Source organism: Biomphalaria glabrata, chromosome 16, assembly GCF_947242115.1.
Source record: "Biomphalaria glabrata chromosome 16, xgBioGlab47.1, whole genome shotgun sequence".
In the NCBI taxonomy this organism is placed as follows: Eukaryota; Metazoa; Mollusca; class Gastropoda; family Planorbidae; genus Biomphalaria; species Biomphalaria glabrata.
In genome coordinates this window covers 28,724,312-28,740,286 of record NC_074726.1, presented here as the reverse complement: position 1 = coordinate 28,740,286, position 15,975 = coordinate 28,724,312, and the positions used below count along the sequence as shown (strand labels likewise).

The window sequence follows — 15,975 nt, the reverse complement described above, 5'->3', positions numbered from 1 at the left end:
CTAGGTATTTTTTTCTTCTTTATTCCAAGTGTTTGTTGTTTTATTTGTATATTAAGTTCTCTTGTTTAATTTGAAATTAAAAGTATATTGTTTGCAAAGACGTTGGTGTATTTGTGTTTCTTGATAAGTATCCCAGGCGCTTGACTGTAATGTCCGTATTTATACGCGAAAATATTCACTCACTATGTCTTCATAAAGTAACTGATAAAGTCAACATATGAACTAATTGAAATACAGTCGAGCCTGTCACTAAAGTATGTAGTTACCTCGTGAGTCAAATGTCAATTGAATAGTAATATCAACAAACACCAGGAAAAAAAAAACGAACTATTATGACGTCACTAAATGTCGCATTGAACAACCCTGACCTTGACACTAATTATTATCTTTTTAATAATCATGTGATTGACCATTAATAAGGGTATCATGTGACGAACTGCTTTAAGTATCTCAAACTTTGTCATTATAAACATATATATATTAATATATATATATATATATATATATATATATATATAAATATATATATATATAATATAAATATATATATATATATATATATATATATAAATATATATATATATATATATATATATATATATATATATATATATATATATATATATATATATATATATATATATATATACAGTGCTTTTTTGTGACGGTACGCTCCGGTACGGTTAGAGACCCGATCTGTGTAACTGACTCCCAAAATCCGTCTCAGCCATTTTTATTGAGCCACATTTAGCCAATCTATCTATCTATCTATCTATCTATCTATCTATCTATCTATCTATCTATCTATCTGTCTGTCAGTCTGTCAGTCTGTCAGTCTGTCTATCTATCTATCTATCTATCTATCTATCTATCTATCTATCTATCTATCTATCTATCTATCTATTAATCAATCAATCAATCAATCAATCATTCTTCTCTCTCTTTCTCTGATATAATTGTAATCCCTTTAATGGAGAGTCGACGACCCTGTCAGTGACTAACGGTAAGATAAAACACCAGCAGTCTTTCGACCGCTGACAAACACCTGGGATGTTACTTTCAAGTGAGCCAGCACATACTCCCACGATCAAAATTAAATACAAACTTTTGGTCGTCTGCAGCGTAGACATTCTCTGATCAGATCAAAAATTACGTCCCCTTTATCATGTTGTATCCAAAAATAGACTTTCAGATCAATTTCAGTCGTAGAAATACAATCTATAGCCTAGTTTATATGGACTTTGTATTTGTCACATACATTTTATGCTCTTCTACTTTCATACATACATTAAACATACATGAATAACAGCACCAGGGACCAAGTTTTTAAGAGAGAAAGTAGTGGATGAAATGCCACGAAAATAAGGGCATGCGCCGACCGAGGCATGCCCAAACTAGACTTTGACCTTTGACCACTGGGGGTGGTAATTTGCATACGGGCGAAGTGACTCTAGACCAGAAAAATGTTATTTTGGACATTCGGATGGTCTGGAGGTTAAGTTCGCTTAGTGCGTTATCGCTAGGCGGTGTTGCCGTTTCCAGGGTCACTGGTTCGGGCCTTATTTTCGTAGCATTTAATTCATTACTTTCTCTCTTAACTGACGATACCAGCGTTGATTCCACCTGAATGTGGTAAATAATTACGGAGGGCAAGAGTTAAAAGCTTGGTCCCTGGTGCTGCTGTTCATTTATGTCTAATATATGTATGTATCACATTTGTTTCAGCACCTAGCTTCAACTCTATATTCATCTTCTACTTTCAACAAGCAATTCTTAGAAGGGAAACTAACTTAAATAATTTTTTAATACACTTCTGTGTTTTTGTTGTCTCGCTTCTATCTATAGGTCAGTGGCGTAGCCAGGGATTTGGGGGCCCGGGGGGGGAGGGGCTTGACCTTTTTAAGGGTCCCTGCATTAGGACATTTGACACCATGACATGAGATAATGGCGTAATATTTAATGTAAATACAAATTTCGGACACCTATTTTGGGTACCCTCTCAAGTGAGGGGGGGGCCTGGTGGATTTTCAAATTTGGATCTCCTCTCTCCACCCTAGCTACGCCACTGCTCTATGTCGTCGTGTGGAGATGTAGCAGACGATTTGCTGATGTGTCCGCCCCTGATGAAGTGCACATCCTTCATGTTGTAATTATTCGTTCTCTCAATCATTAACTGTCCTCTCTCCACCCTAGATACGCCTCTGCTCTAAGTCGTCGTGTGGAGATGTAGCAGACGATTTGCTGATGTGTCCGCCCCTGATGAAGTGCACATCCTTCATGTTGTAATTATTCGTTCTCTCAATCATTAACTGTCCTCTCTCCACCCTAGATACGCCTCTGCTCTAAGTCGTCGTGTGGAGATGTAGCAGACGATTTGCTGATGTGTCCGCCCCTGATGAAGTGCACATCCTTCATGTTGTAATTATTCGTTCTCTCAATCATTAACTGTCCTCTCTCCACCCTAGATACGCCTCTGCTCTAAGTCGTCGTGTGGAGATGTAGCAGACGATTTGCTGATGTGTCCGCCCCTGATGAAGTGCACATCCTTCATGTTGTAATTATTCGTTCTCTCAATCATTAACTGTCCTCTCTCCACCCTAGATACGCCTCTGCTCTAAGTCGTCGTGTGGAGATGTAGCAGACGATTTGCTGTAATGTGTCCGCCCCTGATGAAGTGCACATCCTTCATGTTGTAATTATTCGTTCTCTCAATCATTAACTGTCCTCTCTCCACCCTAGATACGCCTCTGCTCTAAGTCGTCGTGTGGAGATGTAGCAGACGATTTGCTGATGTGTCCGCCCCTGATGAAGTGCACATCCTTCATGTTGTAATAATTCGTTCTCTCAATCATTAACTGTCCTCTCTCCACCCTAGATACGCCTCTGCTCTAAGTCGTCGTGTGGAGATGTAGCAGACGATTTGCTGATGTGTCCGCCCCTGATGAAGTGCACATCCTTCATGTTGTAATTATTCGTTCTCTCAATCATTAACTGTCCTCTCTCCACCCTAGATACGCCTCTGCTCTAAGTCGTCGTGTGGAGATGTAGCAGACGATTTGCTGATGTGTCCGCCCCTGATGAAGTGCACATCCTTCATGTTGTAATTATTCGTTCTCTCAATCATTAACTGTCCTCTCTCCACCCTAGATACGCCTCTGCTCTAAGTCGTCGTGTGGAGATGTAGCAGACGATTTGCTGTAATGTGTCCGCCCCTGATGAAGTGCACATCCTTCATGTTGTAATTATTCGTTCTCTCAATCATTAACTGTCCTCTCTCCACCCTAGATACGCCTCTGCTCTAAGTCGTCGTGTGGAGATGTAGCAGACGATTTGCTGATGTGTCCGCCCCTGATGAAGTGCACATCCTTCATGTTGTAATAATTCGTTCTCTCAATCATTAACTGTCCTCTCTCCACCCTAGATACGCCTCTGCTCTAAGTCGTCGTGTGGAGATGTAGCAGACGATTTGCTGATGTGTCCGCCCCTGATGAAGTGCACATCCTTCATGTTGTAATTATTCGTTCTCTCAATCATTAACTGTCCTCTCTCCACCCTAGATACGCCTCTGCTCTAAGTCGTCGTGTGGAGATGTAGCAGACGATTTGCTGATGTGTCCGCCCCTGATGAAGTGCACATCCTTCATGTTGTAATTATTCGTTCTCTCAATCATTAACTGTCATCTCTCCACCCTAGATACGCCTCTGCTCTAAGTCGTCGTGTGGAGATGTAGCAGACGATTTGCTGATGTGTCCGCCCCTGATGAAGTGCACATCCTTCATGTTGTAATTATTCGTTCTCTCAATCATTAACTGTCCTCTCTCCACCCTAGATACGCCTCTGCTCTAAGTCGTCGTGTGGAGATGTAGCAGACGATTTGCTGATGTGTCCGCCCCTGATGAAGTGCACATCCTTCATGTTGTAATAATTCGTTCTCTCAATCATTAACTGCTCTTTCCTTCCATCTTCAAGCAAACAAAAAGAAAAAAAAAAAAAGAAAAGGAAAAAAATAGATAGCGTTAATCATGTGGTCACACTCCCCCTCACCCCCTTTTTGGGGTATAGATTCCGACATAGCGCAGCTGTCGAATGGTCAGTTGTGCTATACGATTACTTAACTCTTTCTCTCCTAACTGACGATACCAGCGTTGATTCCACCAGAATGTGATAAATAATTACGGAGAGAAAGAGTTTAAGTCTGCTGCATTGATTTCGTTTGATCTCAAGTTGTATTTGTTAATATTGTAATAAAAGTAATATTTTATATTGTTCACAAAAGAAGCTATTCAAATTATTTCAAGTTTTATAAGTTAACATACGCCTACAGCGGTTTAGTTGTCCACCAGAAGTTTGGTGATACAAGTCAACGACCGTCCATAACAAGTTGTACTTACATACTTTTCACACTAGTGGATGTCGCTGGACACACATTTGAGGCCAACAGGCAGAGATATGAGATACGTACAAACAAAATGACCATGCCAAACAAATGGACAGTATTAACTTCTTCCCCCGCAAAAAGCAATATACAATCTTTTAACTAAGAACAGGACACACACCTATGTTAAATTACCATCTTAACAAAATAAATCCCACACACCTACCACATTGTAGACACTGCACCCACCCTTATGAAACTGTAAACCATATTCTCTTTGAATGCCCCTTCCTAATTCACCTTAATAAGACCCCACTACCACTACAGCCCAACATAACCAACACCCTGTACAGCAGTGCTGAACAACTGAAGAGAACATCATGCTATTTTTCCTTGGCACAGTCTGCAAAAGAGCTGACAGCCCAACAGCAAATAGCTGGCTTGATAAAGTAGAAGAAATAGAGGCCGAAAGAAGGTCCTTGCCGAAGACAGGCGCCAACATGGAAAAGAAAACTTAAATAGAACCCCTGGGGGACAATGGGTTTGTTTGCATTAGATCAGTGATGCCCAAAATACGGCCCGAGGGCCAGATCCGGCCCGCGACGTGCTTCCATCCGGCCCACTGAATTGTCAGCACAAAGTGTAGAAATCTCCCTTCCAAAAAAAAAACGGTTGAAAAATGTATCTTTACCTACGTTTGGGCCCTCATTTTTTCTCCGATGGATTGGTATTATGATCTTTAACATTTGTGTGTTTATGAATTGGAACTCTGAATGTAGAATCTATCACGAAAAGTGAACCTATCTTTACTTTTTTTGTTGAACATGATAATAAGCCGATATATTTATTTTATAAAGAAAGTGTTGAATAAAACGACAACATAGAAACGGCATTATAAAATAAATATGGCGGCATTCTTGGTTCGAGTCGCGAATAAAAGATAGTTAAACTAGAGATTGGAGGATCCATGGGAATGTTTACCAAAAAGAGACCACAAAATGAGCCGGTGGTAAAGCTACCTACACTGTTGCCTACATTTTAAGTAGCGAAATGAAGCTATTTTCTGACACGTAACAAAGATGATTGTCAATAACCAGTTAGTTAAGTATTAAATCCACAAGTTTCAACCAAAATAGTTTCAGAACAATTTCATTTCGTTTTTGTAACTTTTCGGTCATGTGGCCCGCTAGATGAGTGTCGGAAATTAAAACGGCCCGCGGGTCGAATTAGGTTGGGCATCACTGCATTAGAAGTTACGAAATATGCAGCTTCAAACTGTTTTGCATAAAAGCGAAGGCGCACTATTGTCTAACCTACCAACATAATCAGTGTTAAAAGCACCCAACTTATGAACTAAGGGTCACAGCCTCTGCAGAATACTCCAGTTGTATTCGTTGTCTAATCATGATTAAAGATGACTTTAAATAAAAATATTCAACATGAATCATTTAAATTAATCAGACAGTGATTAATTATAATCATAATCATGAAATGAAGACACCTAAATTCTCATGGGGAATGTAGTCCCCCCCTGGTCATGGCAGATAAAAGTGACATGATTTCAGTTCTGCCCTACATAAACAGAAGAGAATTGTTAAATAAGTTAAAATATTACTATCTTGCATTCTTATTGTGTGCCATTGCGACATTTCAATAACAAGCAATAGTGTTTCATAACAGAAAAAATAATGATAAAACTCAACTTCATCAATTTTGAATTTTTTGAATTATTTTTGTTTAAATTGATTTTATCTAGGGGTTCTCAACCTGTGGGTCGCCTAAGACCTTCGAAAAAATGGATTGTTATTGTCTACTCTTCTATTGTTGTGTGTGTGTGCGGGGGGGGGTCGCTGCAGAGTGGGGGATTGTAAAAAGAGGTCGCCGAGACTAAAAGGTTGAGAACCGCTGATCTAGCGCATCTATCATGCCAGCAAGCTCAGTGCATCTATCATGCCAACAAGCTCAGTGCATCTATCATGCCAGCAAGCTCAGTGCATCTATCATGCCAACAAGCTCAGTGCATCTATCATGCCAACAAGCTTAGTGCATCTATCATGCCAGCAAGCTCAGTGCATCTATCATGCCAACAAGCTCAGTGCATCTATCATGCCAGCAAGCTCAGTGCATCTATCATGTCAGCAAGCTCAGTGCATCTATCATGCCAACAAGCTTAGTGCATCTATCATGCCAACAAGCTTAGTGCATCTATCATGTCAGCAAGCTCAGTGCATCTATCATGCCAACAAGCTTAGTGCATCTATCATGCCAGCAAGCTCAGTGCATCTATCATGTCAGCAAGCTCAGTGCATCTATCATGTCAGCAAGCTCAGTGCATCTATCATGTCAGCAAGCTCAGTGCATCTATCATGCCAGCAAGCTCAGTGCATCTATCATGTCAGCAAGCTCAGTGCATCTATCATGTCAGCAAGCTCAGTGCATCTATCATGCCAACAAGCTCAGTGCATCTATCATGCCAGCAAGCTCAGTGCATCTATCATGCCAGCAAGCTCAGTGCATCTATCATGCCAACAAGCTCCGTGCATCTATCATGCCAACAAGCTCAGTGCATCTATCATGCCAACAAGCTCAGTGCATCTATCATGCCAGCTCAGTGCATCTATCATGCCAACAAGCTCAGTGCATCTATCATGCCTTCAAGCTCAGTGCATCTATCATGCCAACAAACTCAGTGCATCTATCATGCCAGCAAGCTCAGTGCATCTATCATGCCAACAAGCTTAGTGCATCTATCATGCCAACAAGCTCAGTGCATCTATCATGCCAGCAAGCTCAGTGCATCTATCATGTCAGCAAGCTCAGTGCATCTATCATGTCAGCAAGCTCAGTGCATCTATCATGTCAGCAAGCTCAGTGCATCTATTATGCCAGCAAGCTCAGTGCATCTATCATGCCAGCTCAGTGCATCTATCATGCCAGCAAGCTCAGTGCATCTATCATGCCAGCAAGCTCAGTGCATCTATCATGCCAGCTCAGTGCATCTATCATGCCAGCAAGCTCAGTGCATCTATCATGCCAGCTCAGTGCATCTATCATGCCAACAAGCTCAGTGCATCTATCATGCCAACAAGCTCAGTGCATCTATCATGCCAGCTCAGTGCATCTATCATGCCAACAAGCTCAGTGCATCTATCATGCCATCAAGCTCAGTGCATCTATCATGCCAACAAACTCAGTGCATCTATCATGCCAGCAAGCTCAGTGCATCTATCATGCCAACAAGCTCAGTGCATCTATCATGCCAACAAGCTCAGTGCATCTATCATGCCAACAAGCTTAGTGCATCTATCATGCCAGCTCAGTGCATCTATCATGCCAACAAGCTCAGTGCATCTATCATGCCAGCAAGCTCAGTGCATCTATTATGCCAGCAAGCTCAGTGCATCTATCAAGCCAGCTCAGTGCATCTATCATGCCAGCAAGCTCAGTGCATCTATCATGCCAGCAAGCTCAGTGCATCTATCATGCCAGCTCAGTGCATCTATCATGCCAGCAAGCTCAGTGCGCTATGGTCCAATCTCTTGCTGTGCACCAGTGGTGGCGAGGCTAGTGTCTGGGAGTAGGATTCCATGCTGCCTTTAAGCGCTCAGTAAACACAACGCTCCTTGAGTCGGGATTCGAACTCAAGCCGTAGCTAAGGATTTTTTATCCTCTCAGCCAATTTGTCAATTTTTATTTTCAACAAAGGAAAGAACGTTGTGTAACATTCCATCTTATTTCATTTTATCATCAATTTCTATACAAATACTTGGGTCAATGCGGTTACCAGCCACATTATACAAACAATAATAAGTAGGCCAATACAATGTGAGACTGACAGTTCAGAACAGTGGAATGTAAACTGAAATGGAATCATCTGTCATTACATTCTCACTGGCGAATCGAAATTGAAATAAATTGAAATTCTAACTCCTCATCTTATGTTATGCATTCTTCTTAAGTTAGCGCTCGCGCGCGTGTGTGTGTGTGTCTTAATGTGTGTGTGTAGATGTGTGTGCTTCTATGTATTTTTGCATTATTGTACATAGCTTAAAAAGCTCCCGCCATGAAATACAAGTCTTCATTCTGCCATCAGTATTCGTGTCCAATGTCAAATAGAGACTTACATAACTACATACAAGGTGAAGTTAAGCCTGGAGTTTTAATCTAGAAATATTTACACATTATGTATATGCTTAAGACGGATTCTCAAGATAAGCTCCAAAGATAATACAGAGAAACATTACAAAACAATTGCAAAAAAAATATACCTCTTTATACTTTCTATAGAGCAGCGGTTCTCAACCATTTATGCTCGGCGACCCCTTTTTACAATCCCCCCACTCTGCCGCGACCCCCCCCCCCCCCACACACACACAAAAGAAGAATAGACAATAACAATCCATATTTTCGATGGTCTTAGGCGACCCCTGGCAAATCGTCAATCGACCCCCAAGGGGGTCGCGACCCACATGTTGAGAACCCCTGCTATAGAGTGATTATTTTACTTTTAATAACTAATGAATATTAGATTTTAAAAAGTTTTTAACCCTCCCCCCCCCACCCCCTTTTCGCGAGAAAACAAAAATCATGGTTAAGCGAATTTATACATCTATTACACTTTATATTATTCTATTGATATGTCTTCTGACTTAGGAGACGGCGTGCATAATGTTCCTGAACATTGATTTATTAAACTCTTGAATAACATCATGCCTACACTGGGAAATACCCGATGACGTAGAGTCCGTTCACACAAGAAATTATTTTTTTCTCGTTCTGTTGCCAAATTAAAATTTTTTTTGAAAAAAATTATAACGGTCAAACTAGAGTTGTCTTACTGTGGCCAACGAGCTAGTCATTCTTTTCCCAAACGATATACAGCAACTGTTAGAGCCGTTTTCGAGATCCTTGTCCAGGTTTCGCCCACCCAGAAGTTCCCACGAAGTTACTAGATGAATAGAGGTAATAAACAGTAAGAAAGTGCCGCGAGAAGCAGGTTGCAAGGAAATCCGGACTTTTATCACTGGTAGACGCCTTGGCTGGCTTGGGCATGTTCACAGAAAGCCACAATGTCGACTCCCACTTGACATTCTGTATGGTGATCTAATAGAAGGCAGGAGATATATGCAGGACGCCCACTTATAAGGTATACCGATGCATGCAAACGCCTAACGAAGCTCTTCAAAATCGACACAGGAGAAATGGGCACTGGAAAGATCCACATGGTGAGCAAGCACGAAGGAAGGGGCTAGAATTTGCAGAATACTCACCGGAAGCAGAAACAAGGGTGAAAAGTGCAGTAGCCCCTGGTGATTACAGATGCCCAACTTGTGACCGCAACTGTGTAACAAGGATTGGCCTCCTCAGTCACATGACAAGTTAGAAAGAAGTATCCCATCGATTCAGATGTAGAATCTATATCTATCTATCTATCTATATATATATATATATATAATTCTCTTCTTGGCTCAAGAGTTTGGACGAGAAGAAGAAGTAAAGGAAAGATCACTCTTTTATTTATACGGATAGAGTTACCCCCACGAAAAAAAAAGAAAAGGAAAAGGGGGGGGGGGGGGAAACAAGTAGTATTCTTTCCAAATATTTACATTACATTGAGAACGACCAGGCAGCCATCCATGATTATTATTGAACTGAATAGAGGACAGAATGTGTCCACCTAGTTATTTGGAAACAAGTTTGACAAACTAAGCGGAGTAATTCTCTCCAAATTTAAATAATGTTTGATAACTCTACAAACTGTTTGATTGTCTCCCCTTTTATGTGTCTCTATTTTCGAGCAATTTTCTCATTTTATTGTTTTCTGCGGAACAGTAAATGACTCGTTTCATATATTTTATTTTTCATTTGAATTTAAAGAAAGTAATTTTTTAAATCTAGATCTAGATCCAGGACGGTTCAAAGACAGATAGTTCAACGACCATTTTCTTTCTAACAATTGGATTCAATCGACAATTTATTCAACACCAGAAAATTCATTTTTTAAAAACTTGTAATAAGTATTGAAAGATAAAATATTTATTTCGATACAATCTTCATTGACCTACTACAACATACACTCCGTATCACATAAGATAAGATAAGAAGACAGTGACTTCTACATACATAAAATTTAGAATAATCTATTGTACTAAGTCTTTGCTTACTGTTACTATTGGTTATCCTCACGAATAACTAAACAATGACCAATTGCTCCCAATTGGGCCCCCCGCGCCAGGCAGGGGCCCCGCAATTTACATTTAGCATATCACTATCCGTAATCTAAATCGACCACCGGCGGACAATGATTATGTCTGCGTAGAAGGAAGCAAAATATGTAGGTTTCAATAAATTGAGTAATTTTTATTTTTTCTGTGTTTTTTTTTTTCTATTTCACCAAATTCACTTTGCCTAGGGCCTGCAATTTACTTGGGGGGGGGGGGTTTCCTTGGTGATGTTGAAGAAAAGCGATTGGTTGGTGGCAACGCAGTGAAGATGATGAAATTACAAAAGTGTCTTGCGTAATACAAATGTGCAACGGGAGACGATCTAAAGACATGCAAGAGTAAAGACGCGTTTTTGTTGTGAGCTAGATTGTGTTTTTAAGTATCAGTTTATTTCATTAGTATTAAATCTAGATCTCATCTCAAGTTCATTCCGTGTATAATGAATGACAAAACGTTTGGTCACAAAAGAGGTTTGGTAAAGTTATTTCAAGTTCTACAATTGAAAATAATTTATATGCATACATCGGTTTAGTTTTACTAGCTGTTAGGAGCTACAAGAAATCGACCGACATTATATGGCGAAAGTTAAGACACAATATTGGGAAAGAAAGTTAAGACACAATATTTGGAAAGAAAGTTAAGACACAATATTGGGAAAGTTAAGACACAATATAGGGAAAGTTAAGACACAATATAGGGAAAGAAAGTTAAGACACAATATAGGGAAAGAAAGTTAAAACACAATATAGGGAAAGAAAGTTAAGACACAATATAGGGAAAAAAAGTTAAGACACAATATAGGGACAGAAAGTTAAGACACAATATAGGGACAGAAAGTTAAGACACAATATAGGGAAAGAAAGTTAAGACACAATATAGGGACAGAAAGACAAGACACAATATAGGGACAGAAAGACAAGACACAATATAGCGACAGAAAGTTAAGACACAATATAGGGACAGAAAGACAAGACACAATATAGCGACAGAAAGTTAAGACACAATATAGGGAAAGTTAAGACACAATATAGGGGAAAGAAAGTTAAGACACAATATAGGGGAAAGAAAGTTAAGACACAATATAGGGGAAAGAAAGTTAAGACACAATATAGGGACAGAAAGTTAAGACACAATAAAGGGACAGAAAGACAAGACACAATATAGGGAAAGAAAGTTAAGACACAATATAGGGAAAGAAAGTTAAGACACAATATAGGGACAAAAAGACAAGACACAATATAGGGACAGAAAGACAAGACACAATATAGGGGAAAGAAAGTTAAGACACAATATAGGGGAAAGAAAGTTAAGACACAATATAGGGAAAGAAAGTTAAGACACAATATAGGGACAGAAAGTTAAGACACAATATAGGGGAAAGAAAGTTAAGATACAATATAGGGGAAAGAAAGTTAAGACACAATATAGGGGAAAGAAAGTTAAGACACAATAATTGGAAAGAAAGTTAAGACACAATATAGGGAAAGAAAGTTAAGACATAATAATTGGAAAGAAAGTTAAGACACAATATAGGGAAAGAAAGTTAAGACACAATATAGGGAAAGTTAAGACACAATATAGGGAAAGAAAGTTAAGACACAATATAGGGAAAGAAAGTTAAGACACAATATAGGGAAAGAAAGTTAAGACACAATATAGGGAAAGAAAGTTAAGACACAATATAGGGGAAAGAAAGTTAAGACACAATATAGGGGAAAGAAAGTTAAGACACAATATAGGGGAAAGAAAGTTAAGACACAATATTGGGAAAGTTAAGACACAATATAGGGAAAGTTAAGACAAGACACAATATAGGGAAAGAAAGTTAAGACACAATATAGGGAAAGAAAGTTAAGACACAATATAGGGACAGAAAGACAAGACACAATATAGGGACAGAAAGACAAGACACAATATAGCGACAGAAAGTTAAGACACAATATAGGGAAAGAAAGTTAAGACACAATATAGGGGAAAGAAAGTTAAGACACAATATAGGGGAAAGAAAGTTAAGACACAATATAGGGAAAGAAAGTTAAGACACAATATAGGGACAGAAAGTTAAGACACAATATAGGGACAGAAAGTTAAGACACAATATAGGGAAAGAAAGTTAAGACACAATATAGGGGAAAGAAAGTTAAGACACAATATAGGGAAAGAAAGTTAAGACACAATATAGGGAAAGAAAGTTAAGACACAATAATTGGAAAGAAAGTTAAGACACAATATAGGGAAAGAAAGTTAAGACATAATAATTGGAAAGAAAGTTAAGACACAATATAGGGACAGAAAGACAAGACACAATATAGGGAAAGAAAGTTAAGACACAATATAGGGAAAGAAAGTTAAGACACAATATAGGGAAAGAAAGTTAAGACACAATATAGGGGAAAGAAAGTTAAGACACAATATAGGGAAAGAAAGTTAAGACACAATATAGGGAAAGAAAGTTAAGACACAATAATTGGAAAGAAAGTTAAGACACAATATAGGGAAAGAAAGTTAAGACATAATAATTGGAAAGAAAGTTAAGACACAATATAGGGAAAGAAAGTTAAGACACAATATAGGGAAAGAAAGTTAAGACACAATATAGGGAAAGAAAGTTAAGACACAATATAGGGGAAAGAAAGTTAAGACACAATATAGGGGAAAGAAAGTTAAGACACAATATAGGGGAAAGAAAGTTAAGACACAATATAGGGAAAGAAAGTTAAGACACAATATAGGGGAAAGAAAGTTAAGACACAATATAGGGGAAAGAAAGTTAAGACACAATATAGGGGAAAGAAAGTTAAGACACAATATAGGGACAGAAAGTTAAGACACAATATAGGGACAGAAAGACAAGACACAATATAGGTACAGAAAGTTAAGACACAATATAGGGAAAGAAAGTTAAGACACAATATAGGGACAGAAAGACAAGACACAATATAGGGACAGAAAGACAAAACACAATATAGGTACAGAAAGTTAAGACACAATATAGGGGAAAGAAAGTTAAGACACAATATAGGGACAGAAAGACAAGACACAATATAGGGACAGAAAGTTAAGACACAATAAATATAGGGGAAAAGTTAAGACACAATAAATATAGGGGGAAAAGTTAAGACACAATATAAATTTAAAATATAGTCAAGTGACACAATAGTCGCGTTCTCTGAAGTTTATTCTTTCAAATGTTACAGAAAAGAACAATATTTTTGTTTTAAAGTCCTTTCACTAACATTTAACCCCTGGTGTTGATTTCTGCTGTTTCAGCCAACAGGTCCAGATCATGTGTGTTCGATTCTTTTTCGTTTTTGTGTCTTTAATTTGAAATGACTTAGAGAGTTTCAGTCATGACGTCACTCTTCGGTAGATCTGTAGACACAGAAGAATGATTGCATTAATACGCACAGGTCTGTGAATACAATTTAAACTTAACATTTAGTAAAGCCATTTATTATTAGCCCAAGTCTATAGACACGGCAATAGAGCATTATTAATTCTAAACTATAAATTCAAAACGTGTTTTTACAAAGCTCATATGAACTCACTCTGTGTGTCTGTCTGTCGGTCTGGTAAAAAAGTTTGTACACGTTATTTCTCCAACACCCAATGTCGGATCAAGCTGAAATTTTGCACTATTATTTCTATTATCTGACACCACCAGAATCGACAATAAAAAGAGATGATTAACTATTGGTATCTGAACAAGGGGAAGAGCCTTTGCATTCATGAAGTGGTGGTATAAGCTGAATTAGTCCCCTTTATAGGTCATCGTCTGAGGTTTAGTGAACACATATTTAATATAGAAAGAGACTATATATATATAAAAAAGATAACTATACAATCTTCCATGTTCATAAGCACTTCGCTATCAGAGTGGTTACCGTGTTGGCTTGATAAGCCTAAGAAGGCTTTAGCCAACTAGTTCGAATACAGGTTGTTCACCTTTTTGTTTTAATAAATACATTTAAAAAGCGATCACCCAGATACGCCTTTCTTTCACCCCCACCAATTTTCAACGGGTCAAGACAAGTGACAGGATCATAGCATATTGAGAAAACTAAAAGCATGATATTGCGCTAAACAAAAACAATTGGTAAAAATATTTCTAATCCCACAGATTTATTATTTTTAGTCTAGATCTATTAAAAATTTAATTACATGACCCTTCCAAACTAATTGATACAACTATAATTAATATAAGCTTTGTTTTTTTTTTTTTTTAAAGTAGTTTTCTTTTTGTATTTTGCTTGTTACAAAATTTAATTGGAAATTGTGACCAATGATTCTTAACGGATCAAATGTCACTGTCCTTGTGGGGAGATCATTTTAAGTTCATCTTTAAACCAATCTTTGTATTATCTATGTAATGTAGATGCAAGTGGAAAAATAAATTTAACTCTTTCTCTCCGTAGTTATTAACTACATGCTGGTGGAATAAACGTTGGTATCGTCAGTTAGGAGAGTAAGAGTTTACTATGTTCATCATAGTGCTTATGTCTAAATGTTAACAGACATATGTTCTTAACCATTTCATTTCGTATAATTAGTGATACAGTAGCTAGGTGGATTTCAATCAAAACTATTGTGATAATAAATGTAATTTGTTTTTTCATTTCTTGATATAAAACGGGTGAGTGGCGAAGTGGCATAAACCGTTTTTTTTGTATCCACGTACAATGTAGGTTACATTACAGACACAGCAGTAAGGTGCTTAGTCACACGTGTGTTGTTGTTATTTTTTGTCATTGAGATCACTATTGGATCCAGTGGCTTGGAGCTATTTTAACAAAAAAAAGTAAAGTAAAGTTCCCCTCTCAGACCTTGTGGTCTATAAGGAAGATGGTCATCTGTTTCTGTGGCCTACGGTTAACAAGGGCGTCATGTGGCCAGCACAACAACCAACCGCCTTTACTTTTCCCTAACTAATGTCAGGTACCCATTAGAGCTGGGTGGATTCAGAGGCGCCCGAAGATCCCAAAATTAAAAATCCCAGTCTTCATCAGGATTCGAACCCCGGTCCCCGGTTCGGAAGCCAAGCGCTTTACCGCTCAGCCACCGCGCCTCATTATTTTAACGAAGGTTCGTCAAAAACAGAAAAACAATTAGATTTATAATTAAAAATTACAATTTATTGTTTGTATACACACTTATTAGAGACTTTACCCAAACCAGTTTTTAGAAGTTGATTTTGCAAAGAATCTGTCAGTTTTTGCCAAGTTTAGATTATTCACTCTTATGACTAAATGATATTATTATATAGGTTATTATTTTTATTGTAAAGGTGAGCTGTTTCTGTGGCCCACTTTACATCATCTGCCCCATAGATCGCAAGGTCTGAAAGGGGAACTTTACTTTTTTTTTTAATTACTAATT

At 38.1% G+C, this 15,975-nt stretch overlaps 2 protein-coding genes across 2 annotated transcripts in view; one reads left to right on the top strand and one right to left on the bottom strand.

The window, feature by feature from the left end:
• The first annotated feature begins 6,663 nt into the window (after positions 1–6,663).
• LOC129923305 (keratin-associated protein 10-2-like) lies at positions 6,664–7,956 on the top strand. Its single transcript, XM_056013577.1, has one exon. It carries the CDS (start codon positions 6,664–6,666, stop codon positions 7,954–7,956), a length of 1,293 nt encoding a protein of 430 aa, XP_055869552.1.
• Positions 7,957–13,759: 5,803 nt separating this feature from the next.
• LOC106069792 (uncharacterized) overlaps positions 13,760–15,975 on the bottom strand; it is a 39,298-nt gene continuing 37,082 nt past the window's right edge. The window contains exon 4 of the mRNA XM_056014788.1: positions 13,760–13,971. The gene's annotated coding sequence lies outside the window, so the exon portion shown is untranslated. The remainder of the gene's footprint in view (positions 13,972–15,975) is intronic.